The 26,870-nt window shown below is 31.7% G+C and overlaps 1 protein-coding gene across 6 annotated transcripts in view; it reads right to left on the reverse strand.

Annotated features, from left to right (window-relative positions):
• LOC100871326 (zwei Ig domain protein zig-8) overlaps window positions 1-26,870 on the reverse strand; it is a 396,962-nt gene that overhangs the window by 96,453 nt on the left and 273,639 nt on the right. For 4 of the 6 annotated variants that reach the window (XM_003689721.4, XM_086916749.1, XM_086916752.1 and 1 more), the window contains one exon: window positions 11,760-11,982. In XM_003689721.4, the coding sequence (XP_003689769.1) occupies window positions 11,760-11,982 (223 nt within the window). The remainder of the gene's footprint in view (window positions 1-11,759; window positions 11,983-26,870) is intronic. The other 2 variants (XM_012483498.3, XM_012483490.3) reach the window with 1 other exon arrangement.

Consider the following 26,870-nt stretch of genomic DNA (forward strand, 5'->3'; position numbering starts at 1 on the left):
CGACATTTTTAAGGATTTTAAAAATTCATTTTAGAGCTGCAAACAGCACCACAGGGTTTTTTTAAAAAGCTTTGTCAAAAAATATTGAACTATTGAATATTGATTATTAGAATTCCAATCAAATTATGGATCATTAAAATTGTAAATATAAATAAAATGTTTAAAGATGCGTTAAAATCGATATTGGAAAATTTTGTTAAATATTTCAGATAATTGGATATAAATAAGAAATTTGCGAAAATTTTTTCGCACAAAGCTTAATCTATCTTTGTCTCTTGCAAAGAAAGACAATTTCGATGGCGGACTCTAGCAGAGGATGGAAATTTCGCTGTATGCTCTCACGTATTGATACTGGTTATATAATTTTCCTTTGATCACTCGTTGCATAATTTCAGATGCATAGAATCGTGAAAGAGACATTTCCTTGTGATACGCGGTTACTGTGGTTTTGAAGTAGATTGGATTGGTATAGATAGTTTCAAAATCGATTATAATTATAATAAAATTGGATCGATAATAATTTCATCCTCGAACGAAGAATCGAATTAAGAATTATTTTTCAATTCTATATATTTCATTTCTAGGAATTTTATTAATTAACGAATAAAAGAATTTTACATTGTAAAGAAATATGAGAAATATGTATCATACATATTTATTTCTATGATTCTTAAATCAAGGAAATTTTAATTATATTCAAAAATGAATTGATCGTATATTCGATATATTAATAAATTTTACGAGATGAAAATCATTTAAAATATTATCGAATTCTTTTACGATATGATTGTTGATAATGTCAATTTTGAAAATGGATTTCTCGAAGAAATGGATTCTTGGAAGAAATTCCTCAATTGCATGCAAAGCTTTTGTGTGAGTGAGTGAACCGTGAGAAAGGGCTGCATCAATCATAAAGAGTCCTACTTTAGAACTGATTGCGAATATTCAGAGTAAGAGTCGGCGCGGTTAGGTTCACTCACCAATAGTTCTGGACTGGAAAATTTTAATATTTCAAGTTTTCTACTAGTGTTAGAATGCGGGAGAAGAAGAAGAAAAAAATGGTATTACGAAATTTTAGTAATTATTTCTCACATTAAATCGAAAATAAAAAGAAGTTTTCAATCAAAGGAACAATTTACTTAAACAAGAAATATGTATTTAAAAAATATGTGTTATTCAAAGTTCATCGAGTTTTAAAAGTTTTTCTCAAAACTTAATAATCAATTTATATTAATTCTTCCAAGTTCATTGAATCAACTTCAAGTTCTTCTTAAGTTCGAAGATGTTACAACTCTTGTTGGAACATTAGAAGTTTGTTTATAAAATGAAAAAATGAGATATGAAAATTTGAAAATCGCGAGTTTAACGATCGAACGAATTCTTGTGAAATAATACCAAGATGTAATATAGTTCATCGTTAAAAAATTGAAAAGATTATCAAAATTCGCTTAAAGTCATCGAAACGAACGTATTATATCGTTACATTGGAAAAAGAGGGAAGCTTAGCTTAGCAGCCTCGTCACGAAAGTCCGGAGAAACAGAACGACGTGACATAGAATGCTTAATCTCCATCGAGAATAGCAAAGACTTAGGGAACTGTTTTCATTCTAAACTTTTCGGGATTGAACGTCTCACACTTGCCAGATTTTACTTCCAAACTGATTCTATGTTCATATCTTGAATATAAAGATAGAAATATCTCGAATAATTATCGTGATAAGTCAATAACCTGAAATGATTGACTTGCGAAAAATGAAAGCAATACATTTTGAAAATAAAAATTAGACAAAATTTTAATACAAAATACGTTATTCCAATTGTAATTGATTAAATTTATTACAATTAATTTATATAGAGATTGTTAATTCATTCGTAGGACAAAATATATTATATTTATAGAAGTTATATTAAACTTGGTATAACCAAAATGATTGATTAAAGCTTGAAACAAATCTTGTCTCGTTTCTCAATAAATATTTTCTATTTGTCTTGAAACATCTCCAGACGTATTCCACGAAAATGTATGATTCGTAAATTGCAATGTATTCAAACTCTAACTAAACAAATTACTTTATAAATTCAGCAATCTACTTAACAATTCAATTCCTAAAAATAGATGATTCAAACGTATCGAGTCACAACAAGTATAACAAATCAATCAATAATTAACGTGGCCAACAGATAAATTAATCTAAAAAAATCGAACAACTTCATCCCCTTCTCCCCTTCACGAGTCCTTCACGATCCAATATCGTGCACAAAGTGGTGCGAACGAATCAACAAATTTACCGTGACGAACATTCGAAATTCCAGTTAAACAGTCGCGAGTAACCAAGTTACACCGAGCTCAGCTCTTTATCAAGGCGTTTCATTAATCTTCGATGCTCCTAGAAACGTGCAACGGGTGAATTCTACGAGCGCAGAGCTCGATTACGCGATGTCCCTTCGATGGCATAAATAGAATCGAGAGGAGCCTTTAACAATTCACGCCTTAGGTGATTCGGTGATAGGTAACAGTGCAGTGATAATTACGCGGCACAAAAGCGTTCTACGAAACCCAGTGACGAGGAAAGGAGGGGAGGATCGAGTTAGGAGGGTGCATCTTGCTAATTCATTTACGTAACGGGTTTGGAAATCAAACTCGACGATGTTGCAACAAGAGAAATTCGATAAGGATTCCACGACGTTGGCGAAACCTTTGATAACCGAGTTGGATCGCATGCTTGCACGGTGCTTGTGCGATTATTAATTTCCCGGTGAACAGGTGAAAACTTTCCGCCCTTATCTTATGGAATAACGAGAGCGTGTTGTGTAGCTAATTGCGTTAAGTTTCTTTTTTAAGGAGAAAATTGTTAATTGTAAAATGTAAAATAAAAATTCTTTTTGAAATTATATTGTTGTTGTAATATTTTTTTTCATAGATTGAATCGTAATTTGTTAATTATAGAGAGATTAATAGGAAAAAATAAAAGTTCCATCCATTTTGTTTTTAAATTGTACAAAATTGTATTATTGATTTATAAATATGCAATTCAAAACAAAAAGACAAGCTTTTTATGAAACACAATAAATTGTTCATAATATTCTGAATATCTTATAAAAATTACGAATTCTTTTCTTTTGAAAAAAAATTTTCGAAATTAATAACTGTATGTTATTATTGTTTCAAAATAAGATTCATAAATTGTAAAAATTGTTACTTTTTCGAATTAGAAGTTACGTATGTAAAACTATTAAAAACAAATAATAACATTATTTCGATAATATACGAAACGTTGATCCAATTTTAAACAAACTCCTTTCATCTTATAGTTCGACGCTCGGTTTCGTTCATAACACAATAGACGTTATCGACTTTCGTAGAAGAGGATTTCTCTGCTCGCATTCGTCTCGTGCAGGTTTCGAGAACAAAACAGAGAATATAGAAGTGAGAAGCAAGTTTCGACGAAGTGTGGCGCAAGTAGATCAAGTCAACTAACAACGCGCCGGTGTAGAAACTAGTCAGTGGAACAAGTCGACCTAATGTCCGACCATGAAGGCGCCTTGTCCTCGCGCAGATGTTGCACTTTGTCACCATCTCGTAGATACCTGGTATTTACAAGTTGTTAACGACCGACGATCAAACAAAATTTGTCTGTTACTCAGGATCGACACGATCGTGTTCTACACGAAGTTGTAGAAGTGGCGAGGAAAGTGAACACACAAGTGAGAATTGAGGAAGGTTGAAAATACGTAGGTTTGATAAATAACGGATATCGAAACGAACTTTGCGATCAAATCTCTGTTAAAGAAGAAAATCCTCGGAATAACTTGATCAAATTTGGAAATTGTATTTAAATTACAATTTATTTACTGTCGTGTTCTTATTTTATTTAGTTCTTTTATGAAAATTATTTTACATACATAAAGTAAAATTTATAGAATCGTTAATCTCTATAATTTTCTCTATTATTCTAAAACAATTTTCTATTATAATGTAAATTATTCTCTGAAAATTATATAGTTCAAAAATATTTTTATTACTCGAAAGTTTCAGTTACAACAAATTGATTAAGTAATTATTTCAATAGCAGTGTTTGTTTGTCATTCGAATAATAAATAATAAATAATTGAACTATGTAGTCAGTCATCTTCAGAGAATATGAATTTTACTGATTGGCTTCTGAATTTTCCATATTATTTATTTTAAATGAAATATATTTATAAAACTGTATTTATAATATATTTTAATTGTTCAGTTAAGATATTTTTTAGGCATAAACATTATAATTAATACATCTTTTTGAAAAAATTTAATTCCTATCAAAAACATTTTCTCATATAAATCTTCAATCTAGATTCTTTAGATTCCAATTTTATTATTAGATGACACATTCGCAATTACTTTTATATAATCAACAGCTCGATAAGAACGACATAGAGTGAAAGTAGATTCATTGTCGTTCAGGCTCTTGAGGATTATAAAGTCGATGGTGGAATGACAGAGATGAAGTTGGTTCAGAATAGAAAGGAATTAATGCAAATTTGCAGACCATGCAGAAAAGGTCGAGGCATTTATAGGTTTCAGGATACGAGAGATGACATACAAACTGACTATTACTACTATTTTTTATCAGATTTGTATTTTCATTTTGATAGGAATAAAATTTTGTACAAGTAGTAATAAGTAGTTTGAAAACTATTATTTTAAAAAATAACATATTCCATTTTCAATTTTTATAGTATCATTCCTCTAGTCATGTGAAAGTATATCTATATTACAATTGAATCTTGATAACTCGAAAACTTCTAGAAGATAATAACTTTGTCCATTCTTTTCCACGAAAATCCCTATAAATTGAAATAAAACTTTAACTGGAATTATTTACCACGTATCTAGATGCATTATTTTACCTCTGTAACTCGAGTTTAGAATAGTTAAACTTTGCAAAAAGTCGTCAAAGTTTACCTCTACGAGTAGAACTTTTATCGCTGCGCCCTCTGCAATTCAAAGTTTATAATTATGTGGTCATCGGATATCAGAAACTATCATCGATATTATTTATTTCAATACATTTGAGAATATTCTTGAGAGTTATTTTTGCTACAACGTTGAGAATTAATTAATTAATAATTACCAATCGCTTTTTTCACGATTATATTTATACAATAAATAATTTAAAAATTGAATTTTTTTTTACAATTGGAAAATTATTAAATTTTATAGAAAATTTCTGCGTGCAATTTTGATTTCGAATCTCTTTTACTCAAAAATTTGTATTGTAGTTGTAATTTGAATGATAAAGTTTCAAATGTACTAATTGATAGAGAATTTAATATTTATTTATAGAATTTCACGTTATTTATTAGAATGTAAAAATTATAATACAATTGCTTGCTTATATATTTTGTGATCACTGTTTTCATCTTTTTGTAAGAAATCATTTTTCGTGAGATTTATAGCATCGTATATAAAGTACTTAAAACATGATTGTAAAATATGATACGTTTCACGTTAAACAAGTGAAGTGTGAAACGAGATTATAAAACAATAATGATAAGTCAGCTATATCTTGACCTTATTTCGTATTAACCACGAGTTGTATTTAATGGAGCGTTCAAACGATCTCAATATTTTTATAAATATTCAATATATATGAATTTCTTTTACGTATGATAAAATTGATAACATTGAAATATAACATAGATTAAATAATTGTACATGATAAACATGATAAATTGAGCCTTTTAAGAAAATCAAATTTGAAAATTTTTTGAATGAAATTTTCTTAAAAAACAAGAACTTAACCAATACAATTTTATTTATATTTTATTTATACTCAATCAAAAATTTTCAAACTTGATTCTCTTAAAAACATTAATCCCGCACAAAATTTTAATTCTTTTTCTTTCACTTCTTCATAAGGAATCATCTATGCTTGCTTGTTATTCGAATATATTTATCGTCTGAATGCTACTTAAGAGGCTGTTGTTCGACGAGTTGCATTTAAGATTAAAAATAACGGAAACTAGGTCACAGGTAATAAGTTCGATTGATTGAAAAATCTCAGTGGTTAAATATGCATCTTAGACATTGTATGCACCTAATTAAATGGAACTTTTAATTAAACCATTAATTACACTTTCCTTAAAAACGCCTAGTAATTATAGGAAAAGCACAAACTGTGATTAACTTTTCTTAGAATAACTTATAATTTAATCTCTTACAGTTAATCGAGATAAAAATGGCCAAAAGATGGACTCAAGCATTTGCCTGATATTTTATCAAATAATATTCGTTTTCGAAGAAAAACCTTCCCTAAAAACCTATTAATTTGTAACAATCTCTTTTTATCCATAAAACTGTATAATTATCGTCATCAAGAAAACAAATACTCAGAAATGATATTTCTTAATAACACGTATCAAAATCAAACACTTTAATAAATTCTCCTATAACCAAACACCATTATATCCGTATCAAAAAATCTCTACCCCTGTATCTTCCATCCCTTTCTTTGTTTCTTCCCTTTAAAGTCGCGATTACCGAATCTACGAAAAGAAATCTCTCGTTATAAGAAAAATCGAAGAAGCGATTTTCAAGAATATCGTCGGATCGAGCCGATAAAGGCAGGGCGAGCGAATTAAAATCACAAAGGAAACAATTAGAGGTGGGAGAGGGGGGTGGCGCGGTGTATTCGGGACAACTGGATAGAAACAATTTCAGGAAACGGGATGCGGGAAATCGGTTGTGCTTGAGTGCCAATCGGAATTATCTTTTTCCTATTCGAACTCGCAAAACCACTTCGCTCGGAGTGGGGAAGTGGTTGGAGAAGGTTTTCGAGGTTTTCGAACGGTCGTTAAGTTCGAGAAGATAATTACAACGGTTGAATCGACGATATTCGTTTAAAGAAGACAATTTGGTCCCGAATTGAAACGCTATTATTATCCTTGAAAATATGAAGATGAAGATGATCTCAAAGTGGCTTATCGACACCTTTCCTTTTAAATCTTATATTTTAACACACTATTCTACTTTTACTAAAAGTACAACAATTTTAAAATATAGTTTGCAAAGATTTTAGTACTTTTGCTAAGAATTTTTAAATTTAAAGACCTATTCTTGATTAATTTATTTTATGCTGTTATAATATCCAATCACGCATTATATGGATGAAAATGGAATATAAAATTTATATGGAATGTTAATTCATTATATTAAACAAAAATCACCTCGATAAATCGCCTCGTCCGATTAGTAACAGTTTATACTACTTACGTGTTGTTCCTTGATACTTTCTCGAAACATTTAAATAAAAAAGGGTTTTTAACCGACATTTCGATCTTCTTTAATAAACTTGAATCGATATAACAAGACAGCAAGAATCTTTCTTCAAACGGAAATTCTTCAGAGAAATTGTTTCAAGGAGGAGGAACTCGCAATTTCAATATTTCGTTTCGACGCTAGGTGCGCGATATTCGTCGGAAGGAAATCGTCGTCGTGCAGCTTAAAACCGCGAAGACACCGCGAAGATGGCGAGGCGCAGCAATAATAGTGTGCAAACGGGAGCCCGATTTCCTGTATAAGCATCGAACTCGGGCCGAGGAAGTGGCAATATTTGCGGACTGCCTTCGCTACCGAAAGTTTGGAATCCATCTACTTGAAGATAGTACCGAGCAATATTTACCCACCTGCAATCAATTTACTGATTTCCTTGCGAATTAGACCGAATCTCGTGGGCCAATAAAATAGTTTTCCCTCTCGCCAATCGTCGGATTTTATGCAATCTCTCGTTTCGAGAGAGGGGAGGGGCAATGTTTAGAGGTGACACGATAGAACTCGACTAATTGCTTCTTATATTAATATTTATATTTGATTATATTTAGATAGATTAGAAACTACATTTTTAATGATTTAGAGCGCACGATTGTTCCGCGTAAGAATAGCGTGACTGTTTTTGAAAATTTGTTGCAACAATTCTCTTAAGTAGTCTCTTTGTCCAAACCACTTTTTCGACATCTTTGTGTTTCTTATGATGTGTTTCAGATGAAAAGCACGATTTCTTTCTTGAAGTTAAAAAAAAAAATAGCACGAATTTAAGATGATTAAATTTTTAGATCTAATAAACGATTATACAATGTTGGCTTATAATCACTGATCATCTTCCAATGGCGGGTATTAATCTTTGATAAATATGGGAATCAGTTAATAAATAAAACGGCGAAAAATGTATAGAAAACATTTGATATTGTCAAACGAATGTCCTGGTTTCACCATTTCTATACATGACCCAATCCAATCTAAATTATCTTTATTAACAAATTTTTAAATCCGAACAACCATCAAACTATTCGTGATCCTGGCGAATTTTTAATAAATTTTTATCAAAATTGTAAATTTTATCAATATAACAATCAACACAATCAAATTTTATTTTATCAAGCTCCTTCATTTTCCTCCAGCATGCAATAATTTTACACCCTGGTGAACGCAACACTGGGTCAGTTAGTTATTCTTTTGTTCATATTTTTATCTTAATGCGGTCACGTAAAGGGAGAACGTCGGCTCGTAACCTTGCCGCCTCTAATAAAGGTTAATGAAAACACTAATAAGGATCTTAGACATTATTTTTCATTAACGCGACGTTTCATCGTCGTTATCATCTATCCCCTTTCTGCCCAGCTTCTTATCGGCTAGAATTCATCGTGTTTCCTCCCGTTCACCCGGGCAAATTTGCCCGGTCTTAGAGGCGACAGAAACGATGTTATTAAAGATTGCCAGAGAGCTGGTTGCCCTTCGTCTTCGGGCAAAATGGTGATAAAGGTGCAATACAAGAAAGAGAAATGAGAATAGACGTTCTCGAAGATCTTGTTTCGTTTCATCGTGGCTGTTTACAACGAGAGACTGAACCTTTGACGCGCGAAAACAAATGCACAAATTGGAGTGCAAATTCCCTTGGAATAATTGTTGTATCGCGAAACTTATCAGTGATACCGTCTCGTTGCCTGACGATGCGATTATTTTGATTGTATTAGCATGGAGATAAACATCGGCAACAGCAAATGAAATGTAAAATGCAATTAAATAAATTTTAATTAATTTCCGTTTGTAGATGTTCCATTTTGTATTTTGCTTCGATGCTTAATACAATAAAAAATAATGTTTAAAAAATATTAATTTGTTTCAATCTTATTACAGCTCCTTCATTGGACGGTGTAAGAAAATATTGTATGAATTTGAAAAACTGAAAAAGAGACTCGAAAGATTTATTTTATTTTATTTATCGCTGAAAATATCTCGATTAATAATAATTTCTATATATTTTTAATGATCTCTTGCAATCGTGTGTTTCACAAAAGTGAGATGATTGTTACAGATTCAATTGAATATAAAGTTTTCTTTCAATGTTAAAAATTTTTAAAATTTATACTATTATATATATTTGAATTTTATTTCTTAAATAATTTTGAACGCATGAATTCTTATCTTTAAAAATTTTTTCACAAAACTTACGTAAAAATATTTATTCCAGGTTTCGTTGCTGTAATTTTGTACACAGATAACGTAACACTACGTACTTTGCACAGAATGTAAGTTGTTTCGTAAGTAGGGGCTGAAAGTTTTTGACACAGTATCACGTTCCTTGCTATAAGTAATACTTAGAAAGGTAAAACCGGGAGAACAAAGAACGTTTAACGTGTGAATGGCTAAACAACGTCGCCATTCTTTTCCTGTTCTTTCTCTTTCTTTCTTTCTTTTCTTCTTCTTTTTTTTTTTTTTTTTTTTCGAGTACTCGGTTCTCTAGTTGCATAAATGCTGGCTAAACGGACTCGTTTCTAAGAAAATTGTTTTCCTTCGAAGCTCGAGCAATTTTTTTACATTATATTTCTATTATCTTTTTTTTTTTTTTTTTTGATTTATAGATTCTGGATAATTGGATCAATTTTATAGTTTCCTTCTACACGAGTAAGGAATGGTGAAACTGAAACTGGAGTTTTAGGTTGAAGAAAATGGTAGATATCTTTAGGGCAAGTAAGTTTCACGCAAGATATTCGTTGGATAAGCACTAACACTTTCTCTTGTAGATTGCAGAACATAAATTCTATAACGGGTTAAGTTTATGGGGTTGGCGGTCGGAGAATAGTGAAATTGAAAGATCATAAACATAATGTTCGCTAATTTTTCAGAAAATTATTGAAAATCAAATTCATTTTTAAATTCTAAAACTTTGAAGAAGAAACGTTTACAAAATTGAGATTCGATAAATCTACAAATTTCTTTTATCTGATTTATATTACGAGTTACGTTATTTACATCCTTTTCCTTCACATTTTCTAAATGTGAAAGTATAAAATCTTTTAAATCTTTCAAAATATTACAAATTCACTGCGAGTGAAAGAATTATTCTCTGTTTGACTTATAACAGGTTCACACTACTTATACTACCTTTCTAAAACGTTTTCTCATAACACTTCTCATTTCCAATAAATAACAAATTAACGCTTGCTACTCAACTTTTCAACATAATTTGAGTCCACATACCGCGAAAATGTAAAACGTTCGAACCCAATAATGGGAGGGGTCCAAGTACTAGGAAGTGATTAACATTTGGCAGAGAAATTAATTGTACCAGGTAATCCATTGTAACGAGCTATAAAGGATCGTCCCACGAGTATAAATACCGATTAAGAAGATAGTAGGAGTAACGATTGCCGTGTCTCGTGTGCACTCGTGTATCAGTTTCGCGAGGAATAGAAAACAGAGCTTAACCAGTCGGAATTCAAGTTGGGGAAGTAATCTCGCGTAATCAAACCCTTGTTCGATGTCGTGGCTTAGCTCGGAATCGGTATCAACCAATCCCAGGTGTTCAATTGGCGCTGTGCCAGGATTTAAGCTTGGCTTAAATTTCGCGCAATGGCCAAGTAACTGGGGCAGATTCAGATTAGAATTAACTAATTGTTGCGTATAGCGTTTTAATCAGCCCACCTTGCTAACCTTGTTTCGTTAAAAATCATATAATACGACGATGATGATTCGTGGCTGACGATGATTGTTGGGCCGGCGATCACTCCTCGGTTATGCAAAAATCTTGGCGTGCTTTTAGAGATCGTATGGTAGTTTTGAAGTGAAATTTTCGAATCCCTTAACCTCTCATCTTCGAGATTTTCTAATGTCACGCAATTAAATTTCAGAATATTATACGGGGAAAAATTTTGAACTTTGTTACATGAAGAGTTCAGTAAAAAAAGGTTATGTCGCTTAAAAAGATTGAAATGATTATTTTCAACGCGAGTTGTTTGATTTGAGATCGAATAGCGAGAGAAATTTCTAAATTCTATAATAATTTTTGAATATTGTGAGGAAAATGCAATGTGATGTTAGTGCTCTCCTTGTCTTTCATGTGGTAAACTTTAAATATCAAGTTGAACTCTCAGTATACAGTTTCGTTTAAAAGAATAAAATTGGCTTTAAAATCTCTTCCATTATTCCATTGTTCCATTATATATCCGGTCAAATGGAAACACTGTGTAATAAATAAATTTTTTAGTTTGATACATGCCTATCGAAATCCATTATACAAAAATGTTATTATTCAATTCTTTTGTCACGTTATTGTTTCCTTACAATTTATAACTATGGTAATTTTTTTTTTTTTTTTTTTTAGAAATCATTCCTTCATAAAAAGCGTAGAAATACAATACTATCATTTTATCAAACTCCGCATTAAATGAAAAATCTCGTTTCGAATGCCACGAAAAAATGTTCAAGAAAAACTCACCGATCACATCCAGATATACGATATGACTCATGTGCGGCGTCGTGGATACTTGACACTCGTAATAACCGCTGTCCCGAAGCTGCGGATATTTGATTTCGAGTGTCCAGTCGTCCGTCTGTGCATTGTGGATCGGCCTGAATCGTTGGTCGTTCGTGTACGTGTAACGACCGATCGTGAGTAGATGAACGTCCCTGTGCCGGACCCAGGAAACCTGCAACGTCATCTGTAAAGTAGAAAAACGTGTCTTCAGTTGGTCGATCGAATAATTTGTAGCTGTCTCTTTCTCATTATTTGTTATAATCATTCGCGAATTTATTATCCATTCCTTTTCGAATGAAAAATTCAAACAATCAATTAAATTCTTTGGATATTTTTTAAATCTGTAGTTATGTGTTGTAATGTTTGATTCAATTGCTACAAATTATACGTGGAGCCTCGTTAATTGAACACGTTCCATGATTGGTGTCAATTAAGGAGATCTCAGTAAATTTTCCTTTCGGAAATCGCTCGAATCAATTTCAATAATTGATAGGATAAGTTTTATTTAACATAATTTCCACGATGAACTTCGTGAAAGAACAGATGAATATATATTTATATGTTATTTTTCAAATGTTAAATATTAGAAAATTAAAGATCGAATTAGTTTCTAAAGTAATTTATTTTCTTGCTATAAATTGTTCAACAATTTTAATTTTAGGAAAAATTAACCTTCGTATGTTTCCTTAGCTTTTTTAGATGTACAATGGGATATTAAATGCAATTATATTTATGGAAATCAAGTAATTACGGTTTGACAATATCCACTGTACAATTTGCAAAGAATAGATTCAATAAGAGAGTTAAAAAAATATAGTTTGTTTCATGTAAGATTTTTGTTGTTCCAATCGAACATTCAAATGTATTTTTTTTTTTCTATGATTTGTGTATCTCATAAGTAAACAGATTTAATTCTTATATGCAGCTTTATATATAATCCATACTCTATTCAGAATTTTATTTGAACAAGTTAATAATAAGTTTTGCTATGATAAAACAAACTAATTCTGAAAATAACTGGATAACAAACAGATTAATAAAATGATACAAACAATCCTTGAAAATAGCATGTTTCTTTCTGCACATGTATGAAAAAAATCTAGCAAATTTTAAGGTTAATCAAAACTGTTAAACGACTACTCTTATATTTCCTGAAAAAAAAAAGAAAAAAAGAAAAAAGAAAAGAAAAAATCGTATTCGATTCGAGTGGAAAATAAACAGAAATAAGGGTAACACGATAACACGGGTGGTTTTACGGTCGGACAAAACCGCGTATAGTCGGCGAAATTTGCAGGTCGAATCTTTTGTCGCTCGTTAAGGGTTTCCTATTAAACGGGACCACGTAATTAGAAGTAGCTCGTGTGTTGCGCTGGTAATTAACGAATCACCAGGGACGACGTTTAACTGGATATTCGCGATCTCGTCTCGTTTCGAATTTCGCGCCATTTCTCTCGTCTCTTTTTTACCATCGGTCGAGAATGACGCGTTATTTTTATTTTACCTATCTTTCTATTTATTTTTTTCGAAAAGCGTTTGATTCCTTCCAAATAATCTCTCGTTTGTTGACCGAGCTCGTCGAGATTAACGGGTTATTTGGATGGTTGAACTACCAACGATGCTGTTCCTCGAGCTCTTAATTATTAGAACCGAGATAATTTGAATCGTGTCAAGAAATTCGCGGATCGTCGCGTCGTTGTGGATTGCTTTTTGTTGCAAAGTCGTTGCACAGATGTTACGAAGGAAATAGCGCATAATAATTGTGTACAGCAGTGATGTTTTGCATGAATTATTGACACAATACACGATTATTATGATAAAATTTGTGAAAATGATTCTCATAACAATGCATATTAATAACAATATGATATCATAATCATAATATCAATTATAAAATTAAAAAATGAATTTTAAATTGTTAATTTTTAAATTTCTAATAAATATTCACGATTTAAAGACAAGACATATAAAATTCCTAAAACTACTGATCACAAGTTCTAATTTAAAAAGAAAAACACGTTTCCTCATCCATATTCTTTCAACGGTAGTTGAATTTAAACAATTTCCAAAATTATACCGAAACTAAATAAATAAATCCGCTCAAATAAAAAAATCCTCTCGCATCTCACGATTATGCATTGTTCCCAACCCGCGGAACGGTGGCCAGCTATCCGGATAAAAGTTAATATAACCTCGCCTGTTTATGCTAACAGCGAGGGCACGAATTTCAAAGCGAAATACGCCTCCTCCCCCCTTGGCAGATGTCGGCTTGTAACCTCCCCCCATTAAAAATTAATAGAGACGCGTTCCATAATGCAAGAGATTTGAATTTTCATCCGCCGAGGCCCGAGGTTGCAAATTTCAAGGATACACGGACAGTTTTCCCCGTGTACGCTCGCGTTGCCTCGCGTTTTCCCCGGCGCGGTGGTGGAAAATTAATAGAGCCGCTTTGCATATCGTTGGAAAGTTAGCGCGCCAAGGATAAAACGCCCCGGGACGCGATAATTGGACATCCCGAGTCGGCGACGTGTAAATATTTGCTTTCCTTTGTAACAGCTGACACGCATACATCCCGCTGCAAAATATCTCACCACTTGCGGCTGTCTATTCCATGGAATATAACCGAGAGAATTGCAGGGAACAGGTAATCCTCCTCGGCTTTGCCTCCGCTTTTTCTTCCTCCTTTTGCCTCCCTCCTCCCCTTTTCGAGGAGAGAAGGAGGGAACGATTTTCTTAACAGAGAGAGAGAGAGAGAGAGAGAGAGATTTACAAATCCTATCAGATTAATCGAAGAGCTGATAAACTAGGGAGAGTCCTTTCGACACCTGTGACAACTCGGAAACGGGTAACCAGATTAAAGTTAGCAGGATATTCTGTATTTTCCCCACGCTTTTCTTCCTTTCTCCTCTCATTTCATTCGGAACGAAAGTTGAATTTGTTAGAACGGGGATCGTTTTTAGGATTGTTGCAACAGTATTGGATCGAGATAATTAAGAACGGATGCCGTAAGTTGAAAATGTTAGGTGTACACAAGGGGTAGAATCGTTTTTTAAACTTATTTATTTTTTTAAACATATAATCTTTCTTCTGAATATAATAACAATAAATTGCAAGATAAATATTCAAATTTAATTTTAATTATATATTACAGTTTAATTTCAATAACCGTGAACATTTGATTTTAACCAGAAGATTAAATTTTATATTTTAAAATTTCAAAAAATGATTATTAAATATTGATTCAAGATGAAGATAATCATTTAATTATACGTTAATAAAATGATTCAATTATTCACAATGATTCCCGAAATTATTATATACATTAACAAAGTTTTATAATAAAAAAAAAAAAGGGATAAATAAAAAGAAATTAAAACGTGCAGATAAACTTTCATCAAAATCAAAATTATCAAATTAAATAATTTCCTTGCAATCCACGATCAATTTAATCGTTATACGTGATTTTGTACATTGTGTAACTTCGTTGTTGAATTTCTTTGTTGTATTTTCACCGATTCGTTAAAAATTTTTGCATACCATTATTAAACCAACAATCGCGAGAATATTAAAGCGCAATCCTTAAAAAATACAGCATGAGAATCATAATTCGATAAAATTCAATTTTTCGTCTTCAATATATATATTTTTATTCCTTTTATTTTTTCCCTCTCTTTTCTTTTTCCTTTTTTTTTTTTTTTTTTTTTAATACTGTCCGCAGTGGTGGTTGTAAATCAAATGAATATTCACGAATAAAAAAATGAAGAAACAAGCGTTCAAGGCCTTCGGAAAAATGGCTGCACCGTGGGACACGAGAGAATATAGAATTTCGTTAATTCCACGTATCCATTACAATTTTATTATCACCGCAGGCGAAATAGAGATAGCAGGATTGGTTAGTGTAACGTGCATGTCACCGTTACAAAGTCACTTTTACGATCATCGATATTCATTTCGCCCTGCACTTAATAACATTCGTACAAATACCCATAAAAAAAAAAAAAAAAAAGAAAAAAGAAAAAAAAGAAGAAGAGAAAAGGAAACAAAAGAAAATGTTGACAAAAGTCGAATTGCATCGGTATCGATTAACGATATTAATAAAAATTGAAAGAATAGTTCGTAACGTTCATTGCGAAATTGCGGGCTAATTTCCGGATTGCTCGTTTTTCCACGTTTTATTCGCGTATTGAATAAATGTTTGCTTGTTCTTTTTTCTTTTATTCGTATCTCGATATGTAATCCGCCGTAACTCGATTAATTGCATAGATTCCACAATGGGAGCGTAAATTGTGATGTAAAAATTGGCTATTTCCAGGGATGGCAACGTTTTATTTTATCGAAAGTATGCAAATTAATAAAACTTGTAAACATATTCATATGGGACGTGAATTTATACCAATGTATACACTTTCGAGCAATGAAATTGAATTAATCATAAGAAGGTACATATTATCGAGCAAATGCTGCGTTATAAATTAGTATTACGTGTATGGAAGCAATCGACATATTTTTTTAAAAAATAATCATCGCTTATCGAGAGATGTAAATAAATAAATAAATAAATAAATAAATAATTATTAAAATTTTTCATTACAAAATAAAAAATCGATAAAAGGTACATCAAACAATGAGTGAATACATTTGAAATATACGTAATATAAATTAAATATAATAATTTAAATATATATTTGATTTTTATTCTATTTATCATCTTTCTTCCTTTATTATTAGTTTCTTTTTTTTTCTTAGCAACATTAAAATATCATCAAGATCGGAGAATAGTGTTCCTTTGCAATAAAAATGCCTTTTTTTTTTATAAATAATACTCGAATAAAATATAATACATCAACCGAAGAATTTGAGAATTAACTAAAACTTGGAACGTTCGCCGACCCTCGTCTCTAAACTTTCGCTTTACCACGTCTCGAAACTTATCCCAAAACCTGTCTCTCCAAGCTGGCAACGTGACAACGACTCACTCCAGTCGAAAAGTAACCGATCTCCTCCATCCATTTTTCCTCCGCCATCGTCTCAAAGCAGCCACGAACCAGAATCAGATCATCTTCAAGAGGAATTGTTAAAGAGAGAGGGAGAGAGAGAGTCTGGTTTATCTGCCTACGTGTCAGCGATCCTTATCGTGCACTCTTCGAAATTTTTCGGGGTAACTTTCTCCTTCAAACATGAATTGTCGCCGTCGGAATTCGACCCATCCCTTGAAGAAGACGTTTGCCAAGGAGACGAGATATTCGAGAAGATAAAGTTACGAGGGAACGGTCAACAGAAGGTTGCATAAAAGGCATCCCCTTCGAGAAGGAAGTAAATGGAGGCGATGGAGATTACGGAGTAACGATAGATCCCGAGGTACTAAAGTTTCGTTGTCTTTTTCTTTTTTTTTTTTTTTTATTATTATTATTATTATTATTCTTTTTTTCGAATCATCAGTTATTTTTAAAATTCTTTTTTTTTATTTTCATATATAATCTTTGTAAACGAGACAAGCAAACAGAGCTTGTCTTTTTAAAATTGACAATATTTTTCTGAATTCTTCAATCGAAACGTTGAAATCATCAATATTTTCGTAATGTTTCGTTGATTAATTGTTCTACATACATGGAAAATAAATATACAATATATGGATAACTTATGGAAGTTTAAGTGTAAAATATGACCAATATTCACTTCCAGGTTTAAGGTTCTGAATATAAAACATTGTTTCATTATAAAAAATTTACATTTAAACACAAATTTCTTGTAGATGATTATTATTTATTATTCAAATATTATTGAGGTTTCGTCTATTTGAAACATGTGCAAAACGTTTGAAATATTTCTGATACACTTTTGTATTTCAAAATCGATATATAAAGAATGTTTGAAGCAAGGTATGCGAGATAATATCACAAGAGATACTAAAAATTCTGAGCAAGTGTGAACTATGAAGAACGATGTACAAAAACTTTTCTCCTCGTCAAACTCCTCCTCCCTTTGCTTGCGAGAGATTAAAAGAGGAGGTTGCAGCTCCAAGAAGAATTTTCTACTTCACACTTTTGGTATGCACAGTATTTCACTAACCACTAACAAGAAATTTAAAATAAAATAGAGTTCGCTCCTTAAGTTTATTCGAACTCAATAAACATCCTCGACAAACAATTCTTCCACATCTATCCTCCGATAATCCTTCATTAATCGTGCCTGAGAGTTTTCTTCCTTTCTTTCTCTCTCTTTTATTCTCTTCCATTCCTTTCCCTTGAATATTTGCAAACACATAGAGAAGAAATAAATCGGTATTCAAAGAAAAGTCAAGAAAATATTACATCGTTCAGGAAGCAAGGAAGCCCCTCCGCTGAAGGGAAGCATTTCAAGAAGCTTGCACGTGAAATCTTTCAACCTGTACTCACACGCGTCCTCCACCTTAGAGGAATTAAATTTTTTTCGAGCTTCTAGAGATGCGCGAAGAATAATTTCGCACACCGTTTCCGTTTCTTTTATGCCCCCCCCCCTCGTATGCATTTGCACATATCCCAGCGAATGCACCATTGCTCCTACATTACTGCGTACTAATGGTGTCTTGGAACGGTGTCACAAGACAATTTTCCCTTTTCTCCTCCACCGCCTCTCTTTATCCCACGCTACTTCCTTTTCGCCCTTTCTTCTCCATCTATCATTCCGTCCCCGTCTCACTTTCTGCAACGCTGCCAAGGTATTTCTACCTGCTCCAACTCGCTCCTTCTCTCTGGGGTGTTTCTTTCCCTTTTTACTTCCACTACTTCTTACTTGCTCTCTCTTTCTCTCTGGTTTTCTTTCTTCTCTGGCGCGAAAGAAATTCCACCCTTAATGGTAACGGTGTTATTTCTAGAATTACGCTGCCTTCTGTAATTACACCGACGTTTCTACGTTTAAGTATCGGCCGTTATTCATGTGTATTATGCTTATATCGCGCTATTAAATATTTTCGTAGTTATTCAAATTCTTTTGGTGGGTTCTTTTTTTTTTTAAGACTGTATTAAAAGAAGGATTAGAAATTTTATCGCAATGTATAAATGTGAAAATTGGCAATTTATATAACAACAAAGAAAAAAAAAAATAATTGACAGTGGAATTCGTGTATTCGAAAATGTAAATCGAATATAGAAACAATTTTTTGTACAAGAGTTGAGGGAAAAATTGACGAAATAATTGATTTTTAATTTCGACGAATCGACGAATACGAATCAGCAGGAAAATATGGAAATACGTATTTTTCTTTTCTAAATTTACCAATAAAATGAGATTGAAGTTTAATAAAGTTCGAAACGATAATCAATACGATGAATTCTTTCCTCGAAAATCCGTACAGTTAACGCAATGTATTCCGATACACGTACATCTCTTTACACGTTCCATCGTGTGTGCACATGTCGTATAATTTATGATACATGGTGAACGTAAGCCCCCATAGTTGACCATCTATGGGGTTCCGGTGTTGTGGAACACCTCGTATCCGCCAACATCACCGACACCCTTGGTTTGTGACGCCACTCTACGCCCTCTAGAGTTGCTCTTTGCATACCAATATTGTTGTCGTATGCAAACGATTTACGCATGAGCGTTAAGCCCATGGTCGTTTTGTCTGTGAACGAAACACGGTTGAACCTGATATCATAGATAAAATTTCATCCTTTCCACGTCGTGTTGAACGAATTTTGCAGAATCCAGGACTGTATTAATAGAACATTCCATATTGAGTTTATATTTCAATTTTTGATTCAATGTAAATGGAACGAAAATGGTGAATCAAGTTAATGTTAGAAGTTTTAGTTTTGTTTTTTTTCCAATACATCGCTATGCCACAATTGGCTTCAATGGATTTTGAAAAGTATCGATAAAATATCCATAAAATAGATATTCATAAATTTATCTATGTATTATTACGTATTATTAAAAATAATATTATTTTGAAAATGAATTAACATATCTTAACAATCGTATGAGTGTTTCTTCCATAAATCGAGCAAGAATAAATAATTCAACATGCTAAAATAATTCAAACATGCTAAATATATGTTAAAATATGTACGAAAGAAATATATTTGTACTACATATTTACATGAAACGAAAATTTTATGGTAATCGAACAAATTCATTAGAGGAAAAAAAATTGAATAGATTTCATTGTTTCATTTCAACACAGAGGTACAACGAAACAAAATTCATATAATTTTTGCTTCGAAAAAATAATTTGTAATAATTTTAATTTTGTGTGTTTGTAAATATGTGTATAAAAATCGATATAACAAAGTGTTTTGATTTTTTTGAAAAAAAAAAAGGCGAAAAAATAATTTTAAAGAAGCTATTCTAAACAATCATTCTATTATCTTAAAAAAAAAAAATCAATTGTTGCAAGAAATTGCTGCAAGAATTCGCGATCATATATAAATTTTGATTTATATGAATCTTTTATATTAATGTAAAAACAATGTACATTGAATTTTACAACGAATTTATAGACGATTCGTGAAATAAAGAAATTTCTAGTGGATCATTGCGCGCGATTCATTCAATTTATTCGTCTGAATAGAACTTTCTCTGATATAAAGGAGAAATCAGAGATTTTTGCAAATCGATAGGAGGAAGAGAATTTAGTTTTAGTAGAAATTGAACGATCAATTTTCGCTACAAATCCCGAGCGATTCTATTTCGTGATTTTTATTTTTATTGTATGCCCGATGGGATCGTTGGAAATTTTAAACGTGTGTACTTGCTGCTCCAATCTCGAGTTTAGAATTTTATTTTGCATGTGTTTTTTTTTTTTGTTGCACTCACGTTTCAATTAATAATTTTCATTTGCTTTTGCTATGTATCTTCTACAAAATTGGGTTTTTAGTAAAATTAACAATATTTAATAATAATTTTATTAATTATTAGATATATGCATAATTAATAATTTATATGTTTTTTTTTATATGCAAACTTTTTGCTATACTTTATTTTGATAAAATTTGATAATTGATGAAATTTTGTCCAGATTTTAAATTTTAAAACACAAAAATATTGAAAATTATGAGTAGCTTTAATTTTTTCAAAGAATATTTATAGAATTGATATTAAAGTTAATAAGAAATTAAAGTAATTTAAAAAGTACCTCTACATTTTTCTTTTATCTAAATTATATAATAGTATAAATTATATAAATTTATTAAATGTTATTAATTAGGAGGTAAGTTTATTATTTATTTAGAAAATTGTTGTATAAATGGAATTAAAAATGTATATATGAAAAGAATAAAAAATAAGCATAAAGGAGAGAAAAAAGGAGATAATTTCTAAATGGAGTGTCACATTCAACAATTATATTCGAGGAAATCGATTTAAATTATTATATCGATTATATTATATCGTAATTGCATATTTTAAATAATTTCGAAACTAGAAATGAATTTGCCGAAGAAATAATTGATTAAACGCAAAAATGGTTTAATTACGTTTCACTGTTTAAATACAACAGGGATAATACTAGTTTAATTGGGTTCTCATCACTACGATAATTGAAAAAGAAAAGAAGAAAAAATTAAATTCTTGCAAACTGGTTTAACACGTAATAAGCAACCGACCTAATTCTTTTATTAAGTTTGTGTATTAGGAAAATACTGAAATTGATCTCCTAATTTACAGTTTAATTATAAATAGTACAATCTCTTAAATACTCGAACAAAAATTCTGCGAGCAAAAGATATCAGGCAATAAAGAGAATCTAACGTAATTTTGAATTCGAAATGAATTCGAAGCAAAATAATAAATAAAATAAAATAAAAAAAGAATGAATGAAATAAATAAAACATTTCTTGTATTTTGAAAAAAGTAGATATTCACTGTTTCAAATTATAGAGTTTTTTTTACATTAATTACTTTCTGAGTTCAACTATCAAATAGTATCTATCACATTATAATACATCTTTCTATATATCAAACAACTCTTGTAAAAACATTTTTTTTTTTTATAACATTCTTTAGACGAAACAAATATTATGTATATTTCCAAATAATATATTTCCATATTAATCCAATCTCACCTTTAAAATTCCCCCCCCATCAAAATTCGACAGAACATTTATCTTCGCTCTCGATTCAGCCAATGTCATTTTCATATTCCTGGTCGCGAATTAAAAATTAATACGCGAGACGAAGTATGTCAAAAACACTTAGCTTCCGCGACACGAAACATTCCTGTAATCAAAAGTTTATGATTAAACTCGTGGCGCCGCCTTACGCGAAACGAAATAATTACCAGCACAACGGGACAAGGTTATAAACCTTCGCAATGTTTCTCGCCCACCCTCTATATTACGATTGTAAATTCTAAAGCGCGCGATTAAACACGTCGTGTCCATTATTTTCATTTCGATGCGCCCGCAATCTGTCGCTGTGAATTTAATCTTGCCGCGTGAAAGAACCGAAAACGATCGTGGAAATGAATCGTGTCTGCAATCGCTGAATACGAAACGACTGAAATTATTTCGCGCCGTCAGTGATCAGTGAATCGTTCAATTAGAATCGTTCATTACTCAAACGCCTCTTGTTCTCTTGTGACAACTGGCTCGCAATTGCTTCTGCTACGATATATTCTTCGTCACAATCACAAGTGCGTTTATCGCTCGATGCACGCGCAAAAAAGAAAGGAGGAGGAGGAGGAGGAGGGGTTATCAATCTTTGCCGTGGAAATTTCGTGAAGAGGCGGAAAGGTGGAGAGGAAATAATTTGGAGCAATGGCGAAATAATGGACAAGTTTTTGCGATTCAACGATAAAACGTGAAACGAATTTCCTCCAAGAAAGATATCCAACGTTTCGCATCGTTCGTCGATTTTCAGTCGATTTATCTCGCTACGTCGTAACTACGCCGAAAGATCAGCGGGTGTAGCGTGTCTATTTATCCCACGGGATTCTGCCTTTTTCCCCGTGCAATTTCGTTCTCGCAATCTCCATCCACCTACGCTGGAATCGTCCACCGATGTACCTTTTTCTCGCTGCTTCTACGCCGGTTTTCGCGTTGCTCGAAACATGTATCTACGTTTCTCCGATGAAATTGGATGCCCCGTTGTCTCGTTCCAATGATGTTCGATTAATCTCGGTTCAACTCCTCTCTGTCGCGAAATGTTATTGGAATAAAATCTAGTTTAAACGAGAAATTAAATTAATTTCAAGCGTTTGTATGAGCATTTGGATCAAACTTTTGTTGCTTTTTAAAATTATTCGGGAAGTAACTTAATTTTTTAGCAAAAATTTGCAATTGAGAGGAAATTAATTATTTATCGTTTGATATTGTTACTTGTTATTCGATTTCAGTAAAGATAACGTGTAAAACAACGATGTTTTAGTTTACCAAATATTTATATTACTGCTTTTGACTAATATTATTTCACGCTTATTATGAGTATTACATTTATTGTTTAACATATATTCTTGAAGCTATTTCAGAAATTAATTTTGCTAAATTAACCATAAAATTCACAACAAAAGTTAATATGGATGCAATCATGGTTAACTTGTTTTATTTGAACCTCCGTGTCAATTAAAATAAAATTCTAAATAACATTTAAACTTTGCGATACAAAATTTTATGATGCAAACTTTCGAAATTTTGTCATCTCAATTATATACTATAATCTATAACGTCATTATAAGGACAATGGATTAAATGGAAATTTTATTGAAAAAAAAAACAGATTTACACAAATTTCTTGTTAACAACTTTATCGTAAAATTTTTCTTTCTCAATCGAAATATATCAATACATGCTAAACGCATGAATTACAGGTAAACGAAACAATTCAATGTATTTCAAAAAAATGTTTTATTATTCTAAATCGAGATGTTCGTCGAGTTTCCATAGTATCAACAGCGGAATTAGCGTTCTTTTTTTCTTTTTTTAAATGTGCTTCAGCCGACTGGTGTGTTGCAGTAGACGTGTTAAGTGCGTTTGTTATCTCACTTTAGAACGCGTTGCGTTGACGAGAATGTGCGTAGAGGGCGCAAGTGTGGTCGTTGCAGCGTTGTTGTCCTGTCCGATAAGCTTCTTATGAGGATTACAACGTTCGTAAACACATTGTATTAGGGTCTCTTTTTCACTTGGGCTGGTTTTTCACTTATTCGCACACTGAGAATGAATTTAGTTACCATGATGAATGTAGACGGATGATGGACACGATGTATTTTTTTATTCTTGTTTATTTTTATGAAAATTAAACTTTTCTAGTAGTAGCATGTAGTTTGGCATGTAATATTAATTTAATTTGATAATTTTAGTCATTTGCTACTATTTTTGAGAATTTTTATTGTAACTGTAATTATTATTGTAATTAATTCTAATAAATTGTAATTATTATTTCAATTAGGTCAGATGAGAAAATAGCTAAATATTCGTTTTTGAAAATTTGATAAGTAATATTTTATAAATAAATTATAGATACGATATAGATATTATTGACTATAAGATTATACGCTTTAATCATATATTTTTTTATTTTAACGGATTCTGATATTTATTTTCTTCATGAATTTTATTCTTATTGAATATTCTCTGTGTTTCTAATATTCTAATATCCGCAATATTATAAGATAATTTCCAATATATTCCAGCTCTTTATACATAGTAATCTTCCAATATAGTACATTAAAATTTCACTAGTCTGATTATCATTTATGCCCTGAAAATGGGCTAATGTATCAGCTAATGTCAAGTTAATTCTACGTTACTCAATATATTATATTATTAAATTAATTCTTCTATTTATTATTATATTTTTTCTACGTCAGATGTGTCATTTTTTCCGAACTTCTATCATAGAAATTTCTACGTGAAATTTCCTCTTTTCTACAGCAAATTTTAGGAAATACACGAAATTGATATGCTTTGTTATAATTTAGTATAGTAGATGATAGAGGATTTTCAATGAAGATTCTTAAGTATGTTTTCGTTTTCCGTTTGAATCTATAAGGCTACATTCAGTGCTTCTTTTAATTAGATTCTTTTAATTAGATTAAGTTTAGAATCAATCATTAACCGTGATTCGCTTAATTCTTCAACGAAGAAATCATCTTAGCTTATACGTGATCGAGAATCAGTTTGATTTAAATTTAAAATAAACTTTTGCCAACAATTCGGGATTACAATACTTAACACATTATATATCTTATTTTATTAATAAACTATATATCCACAACAAACGCTAACGAGAAGAAGCAATTTATTGATTGATTCATCTTATTGACCAATCTATATACCACGTGTTGCTAATAATTCTTGCTGGCAATCTGAAGGAATTTTTATTCAATTCCTTCATTTCAATCCAACGAAGAAAGACGACGGAAGAGTAAAATTACTCTCTTATAACACATCCAATTTGCGTATAGCAATCGATAAATACAACACGCAAAACAATATACTTTGGTAATAAATATCACAACCTGATTATTTTCCTTATTATAATTCTTTCTTTTTACTAAATACTTACACATATATTCATAAAAATAATTATCCAAAAGCATTGTATTTATTAAAAATATCACATCTATTACCAGTATTAATATTTGTCTTACGTCTTGGATCCTTCTCGAATCTTGAAACTCGATCTTTTGATCGCGTCCGGTTGCCTATGGCGCAGGGGTTGCATGCAAAAACATGGCGGCGCTCGTACGACGCCATAAACGTCCCGATCAAGTGAACGAGATTACGTTAATTTCGCCCCGCGCGCAAACAGTCGGGGACAATGTCAGTGAAATCAAAAACAACAACCAAATCAAAGAAACACGATAAAATCGTGGGTGGACCGATTTTGCGGTTGAACGAAAAGAGAAAAGGTGGGGATAGAAGGCGCACAGCAGGGAAATTGTTAAAAGCGGGATAATTAATTGCTTGCCAGAATTTCGCTGATTAATTCCCGCGGTGAAATATTCTCGTGCGCGGACGATACGTTGAAACGAGGAGGGAAAAATAGAAAAAAGAGTGAAAGAGAGAGGGGGGATGAAAAAGTGAACAGGCATGCAGCGTTTCGAGGGCTGATTTTTTCCACGGATCCTGGAAAATAAACCTGGAAAGCACAAGGGATTCGAGTGAATATCCGATGTTTCGCCACTTGAAAAACCGGTGTCCGCGGATCATACAGGATCATCGAGGGGAGGGGAGACGAGATATTGGGGCGAAGCCAAAGTGCTATTAAAATATAATCAACGTCGCTATAAATTATAATTTATAGCGACCTACGTATGCGTGTCTCTGTACATATGCTCGCGAGATTCTATCCGAACAAGTTCCATCCGAGTTTTAATATACGAGTATTAATAAAGTGACGTAACATCCAGCAGACACGTTAAGGACAGCTTATTAAGTTTTGTCCCCCCTGCCTTTGTCCTCCCTCCCTGTATTAGGCTAACGTTTTAGGGATTACCGGTGCAAACTTAATTGGTTGGTGAAGCTCGTGAAGATGGATGGGGAAAAGGTTTCTTCTTAAACCTTTCTTAACGCGTATTCGACAATGATTTGTGCGAGAAATCGTGAATTATTGCGTGAATATATAGGAAAGTAGTAGTTGTTGATAATTATCCAGTAAACGAAAATTGAATTTGAATTGAATTTTTGATCATTTGTCCAGAAATATGTACATATATATTTATGGCAGTTCGTTTTATATACTTTTGTTTTAAATTAATTATTGAAAATGTTTCTCACATAAATAGAATACAAAATATACGAATCTTTATACTAAAAATGGTAATTTAAAAATGTATGGAAATATATTGAAACAAGTGTCTGTTATAGATATTAATTAGATATATATTTATATTTTTATAAATCCTACTTTTTTCTTCAAATCGGAATAAATACTGCTTGAATGGAATAATAATACAGATCATTTTCTTATCGTGCAATTATTAAAATTAATAAACTTTCACTAATAAATTTTTTCTAAAAGTATTTATTCCTATTTAAAGCACAATACTTTTACAAATATCCAAAGCGTTTTATATTATATTGTAAAAGTAACCGGCTCAAGCATTCGAAGTAAGCTTGTCATTCGTTTTTCACGGATGCTACAACGGATTTG

Source organism: Apis florea, unplaced genomic scaffold (assembly GCF_048593485.1).
Source record: "Apis florea isolate Af1SG1 unplaced genomic scaffold, ASM4859348v1 contig_2190_pilon, whole genome shotgun sequence".
Taxonomy (NCBI): Eukaryota; Metazoa; Arthropoda; class Insecta; order Hymenoptera; family Apidae; genus Apis; species Apis florea.